The sequence below is a fragment of the Podarcis erhardii genome (genome assembly GCF_964252035.2).
Source record: "Podarcis erhardii genome assembly, chromosome: 6".
Classification (NCBI taxonomy): Eukaryota; Metazoa; Chordata; class Lepidosauria; order Squamata; family Lacertidae; genus Podarcis; species Podarcis erhardii.
In genome coordinates, this window is record NC_138510.1 from 61,093,627 (window position 1) to 61,116,150 (window position 22,524).

Consider the following 22,524-nt stretch of genomic DNA (forward strand, 5'->3'; position numbering starts at 1 on the left):
CGTTTATTTTGTTATGCTAATGGTGCTCCTTTTACAGAATTCCAATTTGGGGTTATTGTTCACAGTGCCTTGGACTCTGAGCACGATCCTTCTGGGAATAGCATAGATTCATTCTGCATTGGAACAGCAACAGCTGCAGCCCCGGTGGGCATTGATAATTTTTCACTCCTTTGAGGTTAGCTGTTGCTAAGTTTAGTGTTTAATTATTTTCTTCTTCTTCGGCAGGTCTGAAACCCAGCTTCAATTGAACAGATGGGCATCTGCTGGGTGGAGAAAGGGGGAATGGTATGGGGGCAAATTGCTGTGCACCCTATGTCACCTTGTGTCCACTATCCCCCATCCCCTGCATCCTATTTATTCATCATCTTTGATTCATGCCCATTGGGCAGGACCTGGAGAAGATGGTGGACTGGATGTCTTGATGTGATCGGAGATGCTGGATTGATAGGACCAGATGGTGCATTGGCCATGAGGTCAAGAGATGACTTCTGGTGTGGCTTCTTTGTCTTATCTGTATTTCTTTACTGTATCTGTTTAGGGATGATGGTGTCCAGTTGGTCTACTGAGAGGTCAGACATTTTGTTGTAGGATCGGCAGTAAGGTTTATTTGACCTTGTAATTGGGAGATGATAGGAGGCCACCTAGCCAAGCTCAAGGTGGCTCATTGTACTGGGCACCTTTTTATGCTCCCTGAGTCACCCTTGAGTGAATGGTATCTGACTAACTACCTAACATTGCTGTCCAGATTGAGGAGCTACCTAGTCAGATGTTCTTGGGACCTGAAGGAACCACCCTTCTAAACACTGGGCAGTGGGTGAAGGAACGTCTCCACCCCCATCGTTCTGCCCGGGCACTGAGGTCCAGCTCTGAGGGCCTTCTGCCGGTTCCCTCACTGAAAGATGTGAGGTTGCAGGGAACCAGGCAGAGGGCCTTCTTGGTGGTGGCGCCTGCCCGGTGGAAACGCCCTCCCATCAGATGTCAAGGAAATAAACAACTATCTGACTTTTAGAAAACATCTGAAGGCAGCCCTCTTTAGGGAAGTTTTTAAGGTTTGATGCTTTATTCTGTTTTTAATCTGTTGGGAGCCGCCCAGAGTGGCTGGGAAAACCCCGCCAGATGGTAGGGTAAAAATAAAGAAGAAGAAGAAGAAGAAGAAGAAGAAGAAGAAGAAGAAGAAGAAGAAACAACAGGGGGCCCTCTACAAGTGTAGAGTTCAAGCTGAGTGCTGTTGTCCAAGACCAGACATAAGTGCATTTGCATGAACTTTATGCTCTAAGCACATTCCAAGCCCACAGTTAATGGCTATGCCTTCCTACAAATCTTTAAGCATCTTTAGCAAAGTTCTTACCTTTACACTAAATGCATGTGACATAACCTGAGTTGGGATAGACAAAAATGCCAATTTACATTTCTTTCATTTTTCTAGTTTTAAGTCTAGTTCTCCACATTCCTGCATCAGTTTGCAATTTTTTTAAAAGAAAGTTTTCATTTTAAAAATGTTATTTTCACTAATACATGCGTTTTAAGCACGTTTTCTCCTAATATGTGCAATTTTTGTACACAATAGTTGGCTGGAGAACTGCATCGCTAAATTTGGAGAAATGTATATTTCAAAAGTTAGCTACCTTTCGGTTTATGTATTGCTTTGAGTCCCGGAAGACGTGCTCCCTGCCTTGCAGGCCTTTTCCCACCTGGCCTGCAAGAGTGGGGCTCTGACCGACTCCAGCTACGAAAGCTGAGGCTGCTGAGCAGAATCTTAGGTTGGGGTATTGTTTAGGGGGTTTTGGTGGTGGTGGGTTTTTGCTGTTAAGATGTTAATTTCTTGTATCTTTGTTTTGTATCTTATGATTTATGTGGAAATAGTTCAATTCAGCCATGCACTTTTTTGTTTTATTTGTGGTTTATACTACTTTCTATGTTTGTAATAATGTAATTCTTTATGTTGTAAGCTACCTCGAGCATGGTTTTGGCTGTGGAAAGGCAGCTTACAAATAAAATGATGTATGTGTGATTCGGGGACTGCAAATTACGCAGGTTTGCATTACGAAAGGAGCCAAATTGAATTTATCTCCCATTCCTGGTTGCAAGTCTTCATGCCAAAGTAGGGGTGGGGGCAGGAATCTGCAAGGATTCTCTAGCTTCCATTATTAGAGATCACAAAAAACCAACACACAGTACTTTAGCTCAGTTAAGAATAAAACCCTTTTGGCACTATTTCTATTTTCCATTTTCAGATCTTTTTGGTATTCCCTTTCCCCAGTTAAGACCACTAGTTGAACAGTTAAAACAGCCAAGGTGCATGTTCCCACCAAGCAAAAAGATCACATCAACCGCCCACTACTGAAACATATCTCTATTTTGAGCTAGTTTCCAAATTTCCTTATGTTTTCAGGATGCCAAAAAGCTGGAAGTCCACTTTCAAAAAAGCCCCGCTCTCACTCTTTTTTCCATTTATATGAGTAGATTATGTGAAACTCATTACATTTTATGGTTTTGCACAAAAATCTTAGTTTCCTACTAATATTATGCAATGACATAATGCCATTTGTAGAGGTGTCACATAAAGGGACTGACTTTTATGGGTTTCTGATGGCAAGACTATCCACTTTATATTCTGTTTTATGTAAGCGTTCTCAAAATTTATTGATCCCAACAGATTTCTCAAGTTACTTAATTATAAAAGGAAGACTATAGCCTAGTGGTTTAGCACGCCAATATACAAGCCAGTTAAAACGTTTTGCTATAGCTGCAGAGCGTTGGCTCAAAGAGCAACGGAACAGGACATTAATATATAGGACCTTTTTGAGGACAGAAAACAAATGCAAAGGAGAGAAAGAGACATGGCTAACTGCTTTTATGCTATCAGACACTATTATTATATTTTAACTTAAAATATGCGTACAGTTTCTTTTTGCCTTTCATACTAAGAAGGGGAGAGGAGAGGAAGTCTCACACTTCTACACTTCCATCCTGTTCTGCCATGTCTATCTTTAGTTTAAGCTTCTTCAACATAGCAGCAAGAATATTTATCACCGTAATGTATATTTGACACAGAAGCACTGACAAGTTTGGCTCCTCAGCACAGAGAAATGCACATGTGTCACATATGAGTACATATAAGATGTTTTGCGTGGAAATAAAATTCATAAAAATAGCACATGATATTGTGTGTCAAATGGTCACTTTTTTCTTTTTTGCAGTCCATGCCACAGGGCTCACTCCTAACTGACACTGGTCAACTCCAACTGTCCATCAACCAGCAGACGGGCTGATTGAATTTTGGGTACATGCCCAATGCCTATGCCAAACCTGCTTCATCTGTAATCATTATAGTTGTGGCCTAGCTTGATCCCAATACTTGTCTCCTATATTGTATGTACTATTTTGCACACACATCCCACAACCCTCGCTGTGCCTATGCTTCACAACCACATGTTGACAGGGCTGTGTGTGAAGAAAACGCTGAGAATCATTATTACCTTTAATTTCAGGTGTCCATATCTTGGCTTGTTGTTTATGACATAATGCAGCTGATTCCTCAAAGAATCTTTGTCTTCAACTTCTAATGACACACTGGAAATAACTTTGTTCTCGTGAACTTCAACTTCCAAGCCTGTGTTCCTGAGGGGCGAGAAATAAATATTGCATGGGGCATGGGAGGAGACACACAGATTCAGAATCCAACATCATCTTTCAAACGCAGTACAAATGTAATTTCTGCCTCACGTATAACACTGCCCTTACTTGAGACAAATGGAAGTCTGGCAGATCCCTGGTACACTCCATTTCAGATGTCCCCTACTATTAAAAACAGGAAGTCCTCTCCACCTCATTCAGCAGGGTAGAGGCATTTGTAAAGCCAAAAATAAGGCCCCACCTAATATAGCAGAGCTGCTGCCTCCTCCACTGGGTGAGTGTCTCATTGGTTAGGTGACAACATGCTCTCTTCAAGTGAGAAATGTGGAGGCAGCGGCACCCACTGCTTCCTCTCTTTGGCACTGCAACCCCATCCCCACCCCACCTGTTCCTACTGTCAGTTTGGGGTTTAATTAGTCATTCCTGAAGGACAACTTAATCAGCCTTTGGTCCTTTTCACCTACTCCATAGGGTTGGGAGGTGTGGTTAATTCACTCTGGGTAACAAAAAAACACCCCAGACTTACTTTTACAACAACACACTTTTGTTACGGAACTGACATTGAAATACCTAGCCATTTTTAAATGAACGAAATGTGCCACTACTAATTCACTACAAATAATATGCTGGATCTGATGTAAAGGCAGCTTTCTTTGAAATGTTTGATTTATTAATTTACTTAAATATATTTTATTGCATTTATATCCCACCTTTTTCTCCGAGCAGCTCAAGGTGGTACACATGGTTCTTTCTTTGCTCATTTAATCCCTACAACAACCCTGTGAGGTAGCTTAGGCTGAGAGTTACCTAGTGAGCTTCATGGCGATTTGAACCCTGGTCTCCCAGGTCTTAGTGTGACACTCTAGCCACAACACTCAATGTCCTCCCTGTGGGTCCATATCTGTTTTGTACACGCATTGCCCTTACACATTACATCACAGAGATTCACCTGCCATAGCATAAAGTGATTTTTTGAAATCGTAACGGGCCTCTTCCTTCCAAACCATTCTGACATCATAATTCCACTCTGTAGTTGTGTCTAGCCAGCCTACTATCCATGAAACACAGCTTTGATATTTCCTATTTGTTCTACTTGTTGAGGATTAATTAATGTCAGCATCCTGACCTTAATATTTATATTAAAAGATCATAATTTCATAAGAAATGAGAATGAAAAGAATTAACAATTGCCAAGAGACAAGCAATGCATCCATCTTCTTGCCAATAAACAATTCATCAAACATGTTAACAATTAAAGAGAAATAAAATGTTTCCCCCCTGTCTCTCCTAAAGTCACTTTGCATAGAATGTCACTTCAACAGCTAACCTGGAAAGATGAGGGATTTCATCGTTGACTGGCAGGATGAAGATGTAAAGTGTCCCTTGGACTGTGTGCTTGCCATCTGTCAGCTGAATGGTGAAACTATCCTCTAGGCTTTCTGTGTCATCATGCATGTACATAAGCATCAGTCCTATCGGAGAAAGTACCAGAGACAACGGAGTATTTTGAACACAGCAGTCAAGTGCCACATTCTAAAGACAAGCAACATCCAAATGGAATTTGGGGTATCAAAGCTACATAAACTCGAAGGAACTGATTAAGTTATCCTGCAGCTTGCACGTGTTCTTTCCTTTCAAACGAAACAATCATAGCAGGATACCATTAAGGTATTTCAGAACTGCCAAGAACAACTTGATATCACCAAATGGCCTTTTTGAGGCATTAAGATCATTTATTTCCCATTTAATCCCTGAATTGCTAGCCAGCTGGGATTATCAGAATTTGAAGTGGACAGAACCCAGAATTAATCGGGCAGTTGACCAATACATTTTGATGTATGTAAACTATGGGGTGCATTTCCGCCCCCATAAGTCTGTAAAGTGACCCTTAATCACCACTTGAAGATGGGATTTCATGAGTTTATGTTACCTCATGCCCTCTATTGATAACAAATCCTGCTCCCTCCTGTCCTTTTAAACACTGAGGTCATTGAGCGAAGAGTTCTTGAAAATGCAAAAACTAACTCACATGGCTTTTAAATTTTTAGTTAGGGACTGGTTTAGGAAAACTCTGATGGACGCAAGTGTCTACATTTTAGTGCAAGTTTGGATACAAAGGTCTTTCAGCTAAATACTTACAGCAAGCTATGACAGCTTCCCAGCTCCCTCCTTTAACCAAGTCTTAACATTTTCTTGTACAGTTCTTGGGTGGAATTCAATGTTGCAGTAAGGAGATCATTCCATCAGCCCAAGGATTTCTGCTTGCCAGGTGGAACCATCTTCTACCTCCTCCACCTATTCTAGGGGTTCTCCTGACCCTCCCAAAGAAGACCGGGGAGGGCATGGAGGGCTCATGGGGGTTAGGAGGAGGGGATGCCCCATTGCACTAGTGGGATGAGTTGTGCTGGCTTCTGCTAGTGCAACAACTTGGTTAGATTCGGCCTCTTGTACAGAGTATGTAGCATGAATGATTTTACAGATGAACAATGAAAGCCTACTGAGTCCAAAAACAATAACAGAACATATCTGGAAAATGTGCTTGGGCTACAATCCTAAATGTGAAAAGCTATTTGTGTTTAATAGAGTTAAAACAATATGTTACTCTATTCCAACATCAGGAGATACAACTGCATTTGGGGGGGGGGTGAAAATGCAGAGTATAAAACACAGTTGTGTTTTTTAAAAAAAATTAAAATAAAAAGTCTCCCTCTTGCTTAACTCTAGATGCTAGCCCAAAACAAAAAGAACTTACTATATTAGAGGGGGAAACAGCACTCCCCACCTGCAGCCAAGAGCCCGTTCTACTACTTTCAGTATTCTACCATCTCATTCTGATGCACGTCTAGACCAGGCTTAGCCACACACAGTGCTAATTGTTATTTCAGGACACTCACTATATCCTCTTAGCAATATTAGTGCATCACGCAAAAGCGAAGTTGGCCTATTTTTAATAAATGCCATACAGTTATGAATATGTCAAAATATTTCTTGTATTAAATTATTTAGAATGCTGCTAGCATGCATTTATGAGCCTGTCCTGTCTGCCAAATTTCCAGCATTCAGCTATCAGTCTGCTTACATATGGTCACTTAATTCAAAATTTGCAGTTTGCAATTTTTATTTTATTTTAATTGAATATTTAAGTGTCTAAGGTACTGGGCACTGTTTACATAGCTAGTTAGTTGTGTAAACATCAATATAATGAATTGCCAAGTTATGAATGGATGAATTATGTACTGCAAAGCCGTGAATCACTCAGAGTTGGTCAAGGTTCTCAACCAGTGGGAAGTGAAATGAACATTTGAGGCTCATTTGTTTCTTTGAAAAGGTCTATTCAACTCAACTTTCCCACTTGGGCTCATACAGAAAACAAAACCAGACTTTTTATGGAAAAGGACATCATTTCGATTAAGAGAGTCACAGAATTGCAGAGCATCCTGGATGACTTCAAAGCAGCTTGAATGTATGAACAGATGTTCAGAAAATGCAAATAAGGTGGAATTTGAAGGAAGAGTATTAAAATATAGATATTTTAGGAGCAATCAGGTCAGCTGGATAACTAATGTTTTTCCTTGATGCAGAACTAAAATGTTTTAAGTGCTTTCATTCCTTCCATCACAGAAGACTGTCAAAGCACTGCCAAGAAAGAAAGGGGAAATGTTGGTTTAAATGCTGTCATTTATCAAATGCATAGGCATTTGAAATACAGATACCATGAAGCCATACTATGAGTGCCTGTGACAATTCATATCCTGCTTATTCCTATGGCTCAATATTAGAGCCAGTGTGATATAGTGGGGAAGAGGGAGGGTGTGTAAGCCCTATACAAGTATTCTGAATAGGGCTAAAGTAAACCCATGAGGTATGGAGAGCTTGCACGGTTGTTTCCTGCACTTGTGAAGACTTCCATGTTGTATTTTTGTTTTAATGGTTTTTATTTCTAGACTGTACTCCCCATGCACTCTGGATCTCCACTTGTAAGTTTGTATGTTTTTGTACACTAAGAAATAGAAGCTGTGGTATATAGATCATTGGGGGACAGCCTGTTTTTTCAAGATTCTGAGTGATGTTTTCTTAGCTTTTGAAGAGACACTCACTTGACATGGTAGCTTTTATCCACCATAGATCAGTTTAAAACTTTCCCCTCTTCTTTTGACAAGCACATAGAGCAGGTAGCAGTGAGACACTCAGGATTCTGGGATGAGATGGATTTTCTGGGCTCATGAAAACACAGTTCAGGGCAGGGTTTGGTGACCCCATAACTGTTGAATGCACTCTAACTGCAGGCACATACTTAGCTATCACGGTATTGATAGGGATTCTGTTAGCTGCCTAGAACTTGGCTTTATCAGAAGGTCTTTGAGGCTGGCTGAAGACAACTGGACCTGGATTTATTTTTAATGATGTTCTCAGACAGAGCACCTGTTAAAGCTGAGGCTTTAATTTTTTATATTGCTAGAAGAGATGTTTTCAATATTGTTTTTACCATGCTGCATTTCAGGTGCCATCTCTATATAACCATTGGTTCAAATGCTAATGCTTAGCTGAACTTCTTTAAAGCCTAGCCTAGGCCTTCTACATGATATCAATGTAAAACCACAATAATGCTGGATTTTCTGGAATGCCAGATTGCCTCTAGCTCTGTTCTGCCCATCCACTCTGCATTGCTTCATTGCTATACTTGGTAAGCTCATGGCACAGATGCCAACCTTGAGGAGATATGTGATCTGCTGCTTCTAGTTCCTAAGCTGATTCTGTGAGCAGTTGTGTTAGCAGCAGAGGTGCCACTGAGTGCAACATTCAACTGCCAGCTCTCTGCCAGGGTCTCTTGCTCACAGGCGCTTTTCTGTTGTTGTTTTTCAAGAGAAAGGATGATATCTTTAACCACAAAAGGACAAGCAAATATACTATGAACTTTCTTTTATTCAGAAAGCTCTCTTGGCCAGGGAAAACTTGAGCCACAACTTGCCTTGGTCACTGGCCAGTGTGACGCAGCTCAAGATGAAATATTATGGGAACACACAACGTGTTGGGATTTCACATTTGTTTTCATATTCAACAATATGTTGCATAAAACATTACATTTTAAGAGTTGCGGTAAGTTATTCTATTTATCTTTGATTGAGTTTTTATGTTTAATTATTCCCCCCCCCATGTTTTTAGCCGTCATTATTTTTATCTGTAAGCTGAGTCCCTGCTAGGGAAAAAGGCAGGGTATTGTTATTGTTATTGTTATTGTTATTGTTATTGTTATTGTTATTGTTATTGTTATACTGTGCAATCTGCACAGAAATGTTTGTAGAACTTAAAGTAAGCAAGGAGGAAAATAGAATATTAGTGCTGAGGAAATCAAGGTTCAAGTCTTATATAATTTTTGCCATGGCAAGAATTTAGGTCAGTGTTACTCTTGGTAAAGGACAAACATCTCTCTGTGGTCACCTCTAGACTGTCGGGGTTTTGCTGGAGTGTTTCAAGCATGTACCAGAAATTTAGGTTTGCATAATTAAAGAGGATTGAAGCATTCTGTTGCCCTAAAACAAATCCACTTCTTCTTTTTTAAAGCCTTTTGCAGTTAGGGAAGTGACAGGCAAATGCATTGAAAAGTGTGGAATGAACAAATGATTAACCTGCATATTTATAAAGACCCCACGAGCAAATCAGGATGTATGCTCATTGTAAATAAATCAGAAAAAATGATCAATGCAGACTGGGCATAGTCTAAACCCATAAGCAAATGAGGATGTATGCTCATTGAACAGGTCATCTGGAGGAGCCTTCTGCATTTTGTTTTTGTTTTTTAAGTATCACAGAGGACTAGAGGGTGCAAGTATTTTTATATCTCTTTCTTTCAGAGCAACGTGCTGCAATGAACTGTGGTTTCCAGTAGAGGCCATCCGTTGCTCATACAACATAAATCTAGTTTCTTGCTAAAGCAAACAGAGAAGGTTATAATTGATCATTGTGAAACATTCAAAACAAATAATTTCATTTCTTTCTCCTTCAAAGATTTACAAGTCTCATCCATGTTTACATAACACCTGATAAATTATTTGTCCTTGTTCCCACTCAAGATTTTATTTTTTTGCTGTTCTCGGCAAATAACCATGTGAGCCCCCATTCATCATGTGAGAAGTAGCATACCGGAATATGTCATACTGATGTTTTCGCAACTGCATCTGTTCCATATTCACTTACAAGAAATTTACTTTTAATTTTGCATCTACTTGTATTATCTGCAACCACAGTTCTATTAGAGTTCTTCCAATTTTAGCTGGACTTGCCCACTGAGAAAGTTCCAGTTATCCCTGCAGTACATGGCAAGCTGTCTTACACTGAGTCAGACCATTGGTTTATTCTAGCTTAGCATGATTTGCTCTGACTGGAATTGATTATGAAGGATTTCAGGCAGGGGACTCTCCAGCCCTGCCTAGACATGCTGGGGACTGAACATGGGGTCTTCTGCAAGCAAAGCAGATCCTCTGCTGCCAAGCTATGACCCTATGCCCCAAGGAAAAGAATAGGAAGCAACAATAAGCCAGGAGACAAAGATGCTGCGTTGTAAAGCCCTTTCTCTTACTACACTTTAGAGTGATAGCTGATCCATGGCCATTTGATGTACCTTTAGGACTATTAATTTGCTGGTGAAAATTTATCACTGAAACAGTTCTTTATCCTGGAAGAACTGTTCTGCCTGCTGCTGTGCTCAGAGCACCCCATTGCTACGTTTGGAGCACCCATCATCTTCATCTCACGGTTGCGAACCATAGGCCCAGCGAAGGTTGTGGGATGTGTGTGCAAAATAGTACATACAATATAGGAGACAAGTATTGGGGATCAAGCTAGGCCACAACTATAATGATTACAAATGAAGCAGGTTTGGCATAAGCATTGGGCATGTACCCAGAATCCAATCAGCCTGCCTGCTGGTTGATGGACAGTTGGAGTTGACCAGTGTCAGTTAGGGGTGAGCTCTGTGGCGTGGACTGCAAACAAGAAAAAAGTGACCATTTGACACACAATATCATGTGCTATTTTTATTACCCAATAAAAAGGCTACATTTGGGTTCTGTTTGAGGAGGACTGTAAGTGCTTTTTAAACTGGGAGTGGAGAGGGGCAGGGGCAAGCAATCACGGACTTTGCCTTATGATGGAGCAAACTATGTTTAGATATTACCTTGCTCAGATACTGTCCTATAACTGTAGACCTATAACATATTTCTACAGGCTGTTTCCATATGCGAATATCATTTGTTCTCTTGTTCACAGTTCACAAAGATACATTGTCCCTCTCAAGGTCAGTTTCAAGCTGTACAACACACACACACACACACACACACACACACACACACATCCCTGTATAAACTATGAAAGTGCATTTCATATTCTCCAAAGACAGGCAATAAAATGATGCCCCAACCTTGTTTAAGTTCTTCCAGTGTAAAGCTGTGGATTTCTAAATCTTTATGGAGTACCGCTGGGCTTAGTTGTTTGTAACGTCCAGTATCTCTGCCGTAAATTCCATTTAGTATCACACCATGGCGAGGTGGAGTAGCAATGTAGAATCTCAGCACATCTTGAGGGACATCAAAATCTTCAGCATTGATGGTGCCAGGACCCATTGCCTTAATGTCACCTTCCATTACCTAGAGGAAAACATGAATTTCAAAAAAGAAAAAAGAATTGAAAATTACAGAATTAAGAAACAAGAGAATCTTTGCTAAGCGAACCTACTTTTTAAAGCATTTCAGTTCTAATACAACACCAAATATATCACGGGGAGCAAGCAGCAACTAGTATTCAGATGTAGAACAGTCAATGTGCCCCAAAAGAAGTTAGCTTCTAGACTGGTTATTTCTTTTATCTGGACATATATCTTTTAGGCTTATTGCCCTGCAATAACCCTGTTAATATAGTGGCTTTAGTGAATGTCTGCATGCAGACAGGAGGACCCGAAGAGGAACTGTTTCATCCAGACTTGCTAACTGGCAGTCCTGCCCATTGGCAGATTGCTTGCATCACAAATAAGGAGGCTCTGTTTTAAAGATGAAAGGAAAGTATCATACAACACCTGAAACTGAATGGACAATCAACATTCCAGTTCCATGTGAAAATGAATTGTCAACTGAATGTCCACATTTGAGATTTATCTTGAATTTGCTTAAATGAAGTTCTCTTGATGGATGCTAAGGTATCAGCTATCGAAGTGCAATACTAGGGCACTGTAGTTCCACCTGCCTCAAAAACAACACTACAGTGCATGCATAACAGTTATCAGTTTTGAATATACCCAAGGAAATTCAAGTTAGGGAAAATTACTTAGAATCTCATCATCGCCACCCCACATTCATTTCAGTTCTAATGTTTTCACTCTGCAAATGGACGGCTCCATAGGAATATCCTCTATTAGTTTGCACCAGTTCTGCTTTCGCCTAAGAGTTGTAGGATAAACAAGAAAACTTCTGGCAAAGCATTACCTTGCCTGCTCCCCAACATATGCACACATATTTGTTTAAAAAGAAGCCATACTGCATATGTCCCACCACAGTTTTTTTGCACTTCAACTAACATATAATACAGAGTGTGGAGCTGTCTCTTTTCTCTATTTGTAGATTGTTTACTTTCATGTCATGAAGAAGCAAACCAATGTGTCTAAACAATTCAGATACCTAGTTACATGGCTCATCTGGTATGTTGGTTCAATTCCATTAGAAAGTAGAGCTTTTCCTTCTTTCTTTCAGCAACTCTAATTGGGAAGAGCAGCACGTACGGGTGATCCCAAACTAGTTTGCTTTTCTAAAAACCTAGCCAAAGGAAACGAAGTCTTTTACTAGGACTTTAATTTACACTATAGATTGCAAGCAGTGGCCCAGTGCTCATTGGGGTTACAGTCCTAGAAATCTACATGTGCACACACAGCTGAAGGTTTTTCTGAAGTATGCCTGAACATGGAGCTCAGGTTTACAGTTCAATGTACATGCATGGCATTATATGTGGAACAATTTATAATAATAATACCAATAATAATTTATTATTTATACCCTGCCCATCTGGCTGGGTTTCCCCAGCCACTCTGGGTGGCTTTCAACAGAATATTAAAATACAATAATCTATTAAACATTAAAAGCTTCCATAAACAGGGCTGCCTTCAGACGTCTTCTAAAAGTCTTGGGGGAGGGGAGAGAAAAGTTTTTTCTCTTTGACATCTGGTGGGAGGGCGTTCCACAGGGTGGGTGCCACTACCGAGAAGGCCCTCTGCCTGGTTCTCTGTAACTTGGCTTCGCAGCAAGGGAACCGCCAGAAGGCCCTCAGCGCTGGACCTCAGTGTCCGGGCAGAACGATGGAGGTGGAGATGCTCCTTCAGGTATACTGGACCGAGGCCGTTTAGGGCTTTAAAGGTCAGCACCAACACTTTGAATTGTGCTCGGAAATGTACTGGAAGCCATTTAGACAAATTCATGTCTGTGTTGATTTAAATAATAATAACTGGATCAAAGGTTTATGTCATAATATGTCCATTAGGCCGTGTTCAGTTCTGTTCCCTGGAAGACAACTATTTAGAAAACATCTGAAAGCAGCCCTGTTCAGGGAAGTTTTTAATGTGTGACATTTTGAAGTATTTTTAATCTTTCTTGGAAGCCACCCAGAGTGGCTGGGGAAACCCAGCCAGATGGACGGGGTACAAAGAATTATTATTATTATTATTATTATTATTATTATTATTATTATTATTATTAACCTTAGGAAAGTGGGTAGGGAGGCCATTTTTATCAACCCTCCCCACAGTCCTCTCACCACTAAAACTGATTGGGAGGGTTTTAGGTCCCTCTGGAATAAATTTGGGGTGTATAGACAACTGCAGAAAGGAGGATGAGTCACAATGTTTTCCTATCTCACTGCTGCATTGGCAGGTGCCTTCCATTGGCAGAGAGAACATGACTGGATGCTGCTGCCTTAATCTTTAAGATGCTACAGGACTTCGCTGGTTTTGTTGCAACAGACTCATACTGCTATCACTCTGTTAAAATGATGTTAAATTATGTTAAAATGATGGCTCATTGGTATAGGACCCCAGTGAAGTTGTCTATAATGGGCCAACTAGATTGATCCCATATTTGGAAATGTTCTAAAGCAAGGGGGAGTCTTTTCCCTTTGTTTCTAGGATTGTGAAGAAGAAAAACAGGCTGGGAAATCTGTGGGCCTCCCGAAGGGATAGGGCTTCAATCACCCCTGACCATTGGCCAAGCTGGCTGAGGGTGATGGGAGTTGGAGCCCCTCAAAATAAGGTTGGCTACAAATTCCCCTTTCTTGAAATAAAGAAATGTCGAAAACAGATCCTGAAAGCGATAAATAAATATTCCAGGAAAGAAAATTGGTTTAGAACATGAAGAAGGCTAAAGAGTGTTACTTTTCCACTTGAAGATTGAACCTACAATTGTATACAATAAATACTGGAAGTTTAAACAAATCCAAAATATGAGGGATGATAAAGCTCTGGGACACACTTGCTTTTCTGAAAAGAAAAAAATTAAGTGGGTTGTTTGAGCCAACCATGAATTACGAATGCAACTAAGGTTTGTGGAGTATAATGAAGAAAACCGCACCTAATAATGACTAGAGCCTCCATATGCGATTTGGCATTCCATTATGACATATATAGTACAATGGTACCCTGGGTTACAGACGGTTCAGGTTACATATGCTTCAGGTTACAGACTCCGCTAACCCAGAAATAGTACCTCAGGTTAAGAACTTTGCTTCAGGATGAGAACAGAAATCATGCTCCAGCGGCGCAGCGGCAGCAGGAGGCCCCATTAGCTAAAGTGGTGCTTCAGGTTAAGAACAGTTTCAGGTTAAGAACAGACCTCCAGAATGAATTAAGTTCTTAACTTGAGGTACCACTGTAGAACCCTCTGTTCCAAGACAACCCTCATAAAAAGCCTGGAGAATCTGGAACTATCTTTATCAGACCCTCAAGCTGATACCCTTTGCGTTTTATTTTAACTCATGAGCAACTACTCATTCTACATGCCTATTTCATAGTTCTGCTTTTCATCTTTTAATGTTTGTCCGTTGTTATAATTGTTCTCTCTGTTTTATATACATTATAAAATGAAATACTAATACTAAAATTAACCCCCCCCCAAAAAAAAAAACAACCAACAAAGGTTTGCGGATAAATGAGATGTTTCGAACAATTTTAGAATGATACTTAGGGTCATTTTTTCCCATTATTACAATATGATATACTGTAATGTTTATGCTATACAAAAATCAATTTTTAATTACAATAAATTAACTTGTGTTTTTTAAATAATTCTGTCCCCAATCATCCTTACAATAAACTGTGAGGTAGGTCTCTTTTGAGTTTTACAAAGGCTGCAAGGTAGCAGGTCTTTTGGATCCAGGTCAAAGCCAAACAACAGTCCAACCACTGTTACAGGAGGAGTTTGTCCAGATACGTTCTCTACAAATTCTTTTCATCTTCCTGTGAGTGGTTTTATTTAAGCCTGATGCAGTTTGCTGTTCACTTGAAGGAAGTGCTATCTCTCTCATGTGTCAAGCTCACACATTTATAATCCCTTGCCCCCCCTGGAAACACCAATGATGCAATACATTAAGGAGGGTTCAAGCTCCCATTCATCTTCAAACGTTCCATAACCCAGTGTAAAATATTCTCAGGTGCAATTTCTATTGCTTTCAAGTTCAGCCACCATGTGTGCAGCATTAATTCCTCCCTTCACATGTTTCTCATTCAGGGACTTACACCAGCTGAGAACCACATATGGAGGCCCATATTTACTGAGCTTTTATTTTGTGCCATGGAAGTCGACAAGAAACACACACACTGCAAATATGGAGTGTTTATGGTGGTGTCCATGCCTACTGGAGACAGAGGATTAAGAAATCGCATCTGCAGCTGCACTATCAAAAATAAATCTGCTTCGTTTCAAGGATTTCATTATTCTAATTCTTCCCCTCACCCCGCATGTTTCCTGTCTAATTTGTCATTAATCATTTAATTCTTCCTTTCCTTTCCGTTTCCTATTCAAGTCTGAGTTGCATGTACCCCTATTGGACACTGGTAGTTAAACAAGTTACCAGTTTGAGTGCAATAATTCCCTCCCTCTCACCCCTCCCATGGCCGCCTTCTCATTTAAAAAAACCATGATGACCAGGTGAGAAACAGCATGCCCCAGGGGCAAGAGCAGTGGGTCACTCTGTCTGGCAAGCTGATGAGACAGGACTCAGCTACATTAGTCAAAAAACATGTTTGAATGCATTGTAAATATGCAACACCAGATGGGGCCAGAGAGCAAAAGAAATTTCTTTGCAATTTTTACATAGCGTTTTTTCTTTCTTTTGTTGTAACAATGTAATTTCTGATTTATTTATAGCATTCCCCCCCCCCACGTGTAGATTCACCCACTTTCACCATTGCATGGTGCAGAATTCTTCCCAATGTAGTAATTTCAAGAAGTTTTTTTATTAAAAAAAGCAAACACCAATATATGTACAGGATTACTCTCAAGATCCTATTCTTCTTAAAGATGCAGTAACATATATCTGCAGAAGGAAGACACAGAGGAGGGGGGAGACAAGGAGGTTGAGACAGTCTCTGTGCGAAGGGGATCTGAAAAAAGGAGGATGGGTGTATGGATGGACGAAAGGAAAAGGTAGGGAGTGTGCAAAGCGGGCTGAGAATAGGAGAGTGAAGGAAACGGAGTGGAGAGTGTGGCCTGTATGCAAGGAGTAGTTGGGGAAAGGAAGAAGGGAAAAGGGAGTGAAGGTGAAAATGGGGGAATGCAAAGGGGGGTTGTAAACCAGGAAGGAGTGGGGTGAAGATGAAAGCAAGGGTATGGAAGGGGTTGCAGAATAGGAGGGGATGGAGGCTTCATAATCTGGGAATCTTCAGGGTGGCAGGAGAGGATATATTGTTTATTAATATCCTTCCTAACTTGCACTAGTTCATTTACTTAGCAGAGTTTACATTCCCCTTTACACAGCAGAAAACCAGAAGGTGTTAAAGAAGGACCGAACATTTTTCATGTATGCAACAACGGCAGCAAGGATACTCATCGCTAAAAATTGGAAGACTCAAGAACTACCCACACTGGAAGAGTGGCAGATGCAACTGATGGACTATATGGAACTAGCCGAGATGACTGGCAGAATCCGAGACCTGGGAGAGGAGAGAGTCGAAGAAGATTGGAAGAAATTCAAGATTTATTTAAAAAAATATTGTAATTTGGTTGAATGCTAAGAAAGGATGCTAGATCATAAATAATTGTGCACCACTAAATTAGTGAGAATTAAGATGATAAGTAAATTTGAGGAAAAATTATAAACCTTTTGGAGAATTTATAGATTATATTTAAATGAATTTGACATAAGAGTGTAAACAAGATGATAAATTGCTGGCAAGAATTGGCAATGATGCAAATGGGAGCGGGAGGCGCGAGGAAGTCCAAAGATGTTATGAAAAGATGTTATGATATATGTTATACTGTTTTTTATTTTTGCATTTAAGTTTGAAAAATCCAAATAAAATATTATATAAAAAAAAATACACAGCAGAAAACTAGTTGCAAACTTGTGTGAGTTTCTTAAGACAATACGCAATTCAATCTGGCTTGTCCAGATTGAAATGTGTTCTAATATTTTCCTGGTAAGACCCCTTGAATCCCTCCTAAAAGAATAAGGACACCGCAGTCTTATTCATAAGCAATAGAAAGAAAGTTTACACACGATCAGGCAGAGCACAGTGTGATCCCAGAAGGCAGGCTTTAGGCTTAAAGTTACAAAACAGGTTTACCCCATAAGGGAGATGACCTGAGGAACTGCTTAGCTGGCAGCCAGCAGTTCATTCCAGGAAGTTTGCAGGACGAAAAGGTGGTGGAAGAGGAGAGAGTAGCAACATGCCTTGTCCTTTTACCAGGTCTGGAAGGGTCACACCCACCCACTAGTAACATGCAAGGAAGGATGCTCCAGGCCAGGAGGAACAGGAAGTTTCGACTGGTGGACCAAACATTCCCTTGCATGTCCACTCTAGGAAAACAAGGAATGTTGTACTTGACTGCTCTCAGTGGATTACATTCCACACATAATTGGGTGGAAGGTAAAAAGAGTGCTTAGCAGTTACAATGTATCAGAAGAGGAGGATACAGGAGATGGTCTGTGCAAAAGGAGGGTTGCAGAAAAGGAGGGAGGAAGAAGGCACAGACATGGGAGTGAATGTGAAAAGGGGTGCAAAACGAGGCTACAAAACAAATGGGAGAAACTGGGAGTTTTCTTGACTAGACAGACAATTCAGCAAATAAAGTGTATTGTGGAGGGGTTCCCCAGTAAATGACAAATACATTGGAAACCTTTTGGCATATTCTATGGTATTTTCTACATTTCTTCCAATAGCTTTCATGAAACATACATTTAAGACAGATGGTAGAGTACATCTGCACAGAGGTGATATACCTGGCACATCCAATGAATTGCTGTCTACCATGGTCCGCCTATTATAACATTGTCCGATATCTCTCATGTTTTTATACCTGGCTTTCATTTTGTGCGAATAGATTACAGAAAGCAAAGAATTGCCGTGGAAGAAGTTCTCAGACTTACTGTTAAGTTCCTAAATTGCAGGCTTGGGATTTCATCATTTACCGGATCAATGATGATGTAGAAAGGCATTGCCAAAGATTTATGAAAGCCATCACTAACAGACACCATGAAGTGATCAGAGGAGGGTTCTAAATGCTCGTGCTTTGACTGAACGTAATTGATATAACCAGCCTGGAGACTCTGAAAAGTGAACACACCTTTGGAGAGAGTCAAAGTGTTAAAAGCAGAGAATTAAATCCATTCTATTATTTTTCACATTTACTGCTGAGAGTGTATGCAACAGAAGTGAAGGCCAGTCTTGATTCCTTGTCAAACTTGTATTTCATATTTTAAGTATACACGTAAATCATCTTGCATATACAGCGAAGAACTCTACTGAATATAGCCAGTGTCCATAAGAAAACAGCTTTTGCCATATCTAATCTTCCTGACCATTAAGACTGGGAGGAAGGGAGGGCTCCGTTGGACAAGCTGATTATTCAGTCCAGTTTTGTTTTTGTTTTCTAAGTGGATTTGTTGGGTAAAAGAGCACTTCAATCTACTTCAAACGCACACAAACCTAACATTTTGGTATGCGACTGAATTGCTCCCACAAAATATTAACAGCCCGGGAGCATCTGAAGAGACATGCGCAGATGGAGTGGATTTTGAAACGGGCTTCTCAAGTTTCTTCTGCAGTGTGGTGGTTAGAGTGTCAGACCAGGACCTGGGAGGTAAAGGTAAAGGGACCCCTGACCGTTAGGTCCAGTCGTGGCTGACTCTGGGGTTGCGGTGCTCATCTCGCTTTATTGGCCAAGGGAGCCGGTGTACAGCTTCCGGGTCATGTGGCCAGCATCACTAAGCCACTTCTGGCAAACCAGAGCAGCGCACGGAAACGCCGTTTACCTTCCCGCCAGAGCGGTACCAATTTATCTACTTGCACTTTGACGTGCTTCGGAACTGCTTGGTTGGCAGGAGCTGGGACCAAGCAACGGGACCTCACCCTGTCGCTTGGATTCGAACTGCCGACCTTCTGATCGGTGAGTCCTAAGCTCTGTGGTTTAACCCACAGCACCACCCACGTCCCTCTAGGACCTGGGAGACCAGTGTTCAAATACCCACTAGCTCATGAAGCTTGGCCTTGGGCAACTCACTTCCCTCTTAGCCTAACCTACCACACAGGGTTGTTATGAGGAAAATATGGAGAGGAGGCAGAAAACTATGCACATCAACTTCAGGTCCTTGGAGGCAAGCTCGGTATAAATGTAACAAACAAATAATACAATATGCCAAATTTGATTTGGATACAAATCTCCTTCAGGCAGAGCCCAACTCAAATTGGGGCTCACACATCAGCTGTTCTTGCCAGTTCCTTGCCTTTCCCAGCAGGCTCCTTCCATTCCAGTTTTTAAAAGCCTGCCGAAAGGTTTTTTTATTTTGCCAGGCCTATGCAGGTAATTAAGAGTCCACCCTCCACAATAGAATATTGATGCTTATTTTTAAAATTAGTTTTAAAAATTGTTTCTAACTTCTTGTGCTTTTATTGTATGATTTTTATCTTCTTAATGTTGCAAACTGCTTTGAAATGTGTTGTGATTTAACAGTATATAAATGCATTTATAAATAAGTAACTAAAAAAAATGCCTTACTTTGCAGAAATGAGAAACAGGCAGCAAAGGGTTTTGTGAAAACTGAAAACGATGCACAGAGCATAATTTCCTTCTGCTAATCAAAACCCAAAATCTTGGGCAGGAAATGTCCCTGCAGAAAGGTTCCACTGTGTGATAGCAGTGAGGGGCAGATTTAGGGCTGTGCATTGGGCACTGAGCTGAGGGGGTGTTTTCTCAAATACCAGGTTAGCCTAGTTAGAGCTTTACCAGCTTTGGGAAGGAGGTGAGTGGGGCTCTAGGACCCTGCCAGAGCCCTCACACCTCCTTCCCAAAGCAGGCTCCCTCCTTACCCATCCTTTGGGAAGGCACCAAATTTTGGCTTTGCACAGGGCACCATAGCACCCAAGTCTGCCACTGTAGCAGTCTTCTGCCACCTACTACCCTCTCCCTCTTCCCTAAAGTATAGGGAGAGGAGAGGGGAAGGTGGAACCAACTACACAGTCTTGCTCTGCTTACACTTGGAACGTATACGTGGAAGTGGCGAACTGCAGGGGAAATCCCTTGTCCGACTTTCTGTGGAAACATAGGAGATTCTAAGGAAGTGCCAAGTTCTTCTCTGATACATTACCTAACCCTGTATACGAGCATTTTGTGCAAAGAGGTTAAGCATGGGTCTACTTTCTGAATCAGTGTAGCACAGATGGGGGTGGGAAGCATTTGAATATAAATCTTTTGTGGGAGGGAGTGGGGTGTGTTTCTTGAAAGGCTCCTTCAGATCCAGAGTCACGTAAGCTTTTTCCTTCCTTAGATCCAGAGTCACTTAAAATATATACCCCACACACCCCAAAAATGCTTAAGAAAATGTAGAGAAAGGCGATGACAGCCTAGAAATCATTTCAAAGCAACCTTAGTTCTTTGGAATGCATCTACAGGGATGATGAAAAATACCAAAACCATATTTTGGCCCAATATTAGTGTTTGGGCCTGGGGAGAGAGTCTAACCTTCTGCTTATCAGTTTCTCCTTCATAATTGTTGCCCGTGAGTGTTGAGGCCAGTGGGGGGGGGGCAGAAGTAGAGCAACAAGTCTGTAACTCACTTATATTAACTCCAGCATTGCTCTTCTCATGTCCAGGTGTAGGAAGAATGTTCTCCAAGTATCCATACTGAGGACTGGTTTCCAAGAAGAAAGTTAGCTTCTCTGGAGTTGTGTCTTCATCTGAGGCATCCAGATATTTTAAACTGATGCATGCTGACGACCCCTCTTCCACCACAAACATCTCCCCTTGAAAAAAGGGCAGAAGAAGAATGTTATCCACACTAATCACAACTCTACTTTGTTCATAACTAAGAGGCTGCTAAGTCATCACAGCCTGCCTGTCTAGCACCTCAACATAATCGGCTATTGATCCGGTCAGTAGCTGCTGAGAAAAGCACTAGTTTCAGCTCAAGATAACTTACTCAGCAGTACTGGGCTGCTGTGTATCTCTAGATGGTAGCAAACATTAAGCAGTCATTCTTCTCACAGTGTCTGACAGGTGTGGAAAGCTATAAAGCATGGGTTCAATTGATATTTGCATAATCCAAACTATTCTCCTCTAATCAATTTCTATGGTGTTTATATAGCTTGGTGTTCAAAATAGATGCAATCAATGATGTAGCTAAATTGCTTTAAACTCCCCTTTGTAAAATTTGGCTATCCCACAGGGTTGGAGGTATGGGGCAATGTTATAATTTCCATGACTTCACCCCACACACAGCTCCACAGGCAGAACAGAATCTGACAAGTCACCCGTCCAGGGTTTCTGCACAAGGAAGACACAATGCTTCTCATAAGGAGTTCAGAAAGATAGTGGTAAAAGTCTTGGACAAGTCACAGAAACAATTTGCACAAAATGAACAACCGCAAATAGAATACTGGAATGCAGTGAGGGGTCAAGATGTTGTGAAGAGCCAGGAATGGGGAATGTCAAGTTGGAGGTTAGCAACATTTTGTAATTTAAGCATTCATGATATGCAAAATAAATACTTTTGAAGCAGAATATTTCTTACAAATTCATATTGCTTTAATAATTAAGTGTATAGTAATGTGCAAAGTATTTGTAAGACTCTGTCAGGCTTCAAAGGATCCACCCCACCCACCCACCCACAGCAGGTTGCCAGGAATGGATAAGACAAAGAAGTTCTTACCAATATTGTTTATACAATATTCACAGAAAGGGGCTAGAGTAATTATGTTGCTCCAAGTGAAACCCCACCCCCTCCGTCTCTCCCATTATACGTCATTCCTGCAGTGGCTGATCTGTGCCTTCTGCCTCTGAGCTCTCTGCTCTCCTACTTTCAATGCCCGCCAGGTTCTGGGAGAAGGCTTTCTAAAGACACGGAGTCTGTCAGCTGTCTCTCCCCTGGTGCTGCTTCTTCTTCTTGCTCCTCTCCCATCATTTCCCAGCTTTCCCCCTCTTCTGCCTCTGAACTGTGACCTCCCACAAAACACTGTTGTAAATCTATACTGTCTTCCTCTTCTCTGGAAGGGTCAGGCTGGAGAGGCGGCCTCCACCATTCCTCCTCTGTCCAATCCCTGATAGACTCCGGATGAATAACACTTTCTTAGATCATTCACCCTCTCAACCACCCTGTCAGAAAGGGAAACATTAAAGACGGCAGCTTGTATGTACATTCTAGGTC

The 22,524-nt window shown here is 41.1% G+C and overlaps 1 protein-coding gene across 3 annotated transcripts in view; it reads right to left on the minus strand.

The window, feature by feature from the left end:
• The window catches only part of LOC309344586 (FRAS1-related extracellular matrix protein 1-like), a 115,997-nt gene that overhangs the window by 49,768 nt on the left and 43,705 nt on the right, over positions 1-22,524 (minus strand). For all 3 annotated transcript variants that reach the window (XM_081867092.1, XM_081867091.1, XM_081867093.1), the window contains exons 18-22: positions 20,939-21,124; positions 18,253-18,449; positions 11,054-11,279; positions 4,964-5,108; positions 3,480-3,621 (exon numbers count right to left, since the gene is read on the minus strand). In XM_081867092.1, the coding sequence (XP_081723218.1) occupies positions 3,480-3,621; positions 4,964-5,108; positions 11,054-11,279; positions 18,253-18,449; positions 20,939-21,124 (896 nt within the window). The remainder of the gene's footprint in view (positions 1-3,479; positions 3,622-4,963; positions 5,109-11,053; positions 11,280-18,252; positions 18,450-20,938; positions 21,125-22,524) is intronic.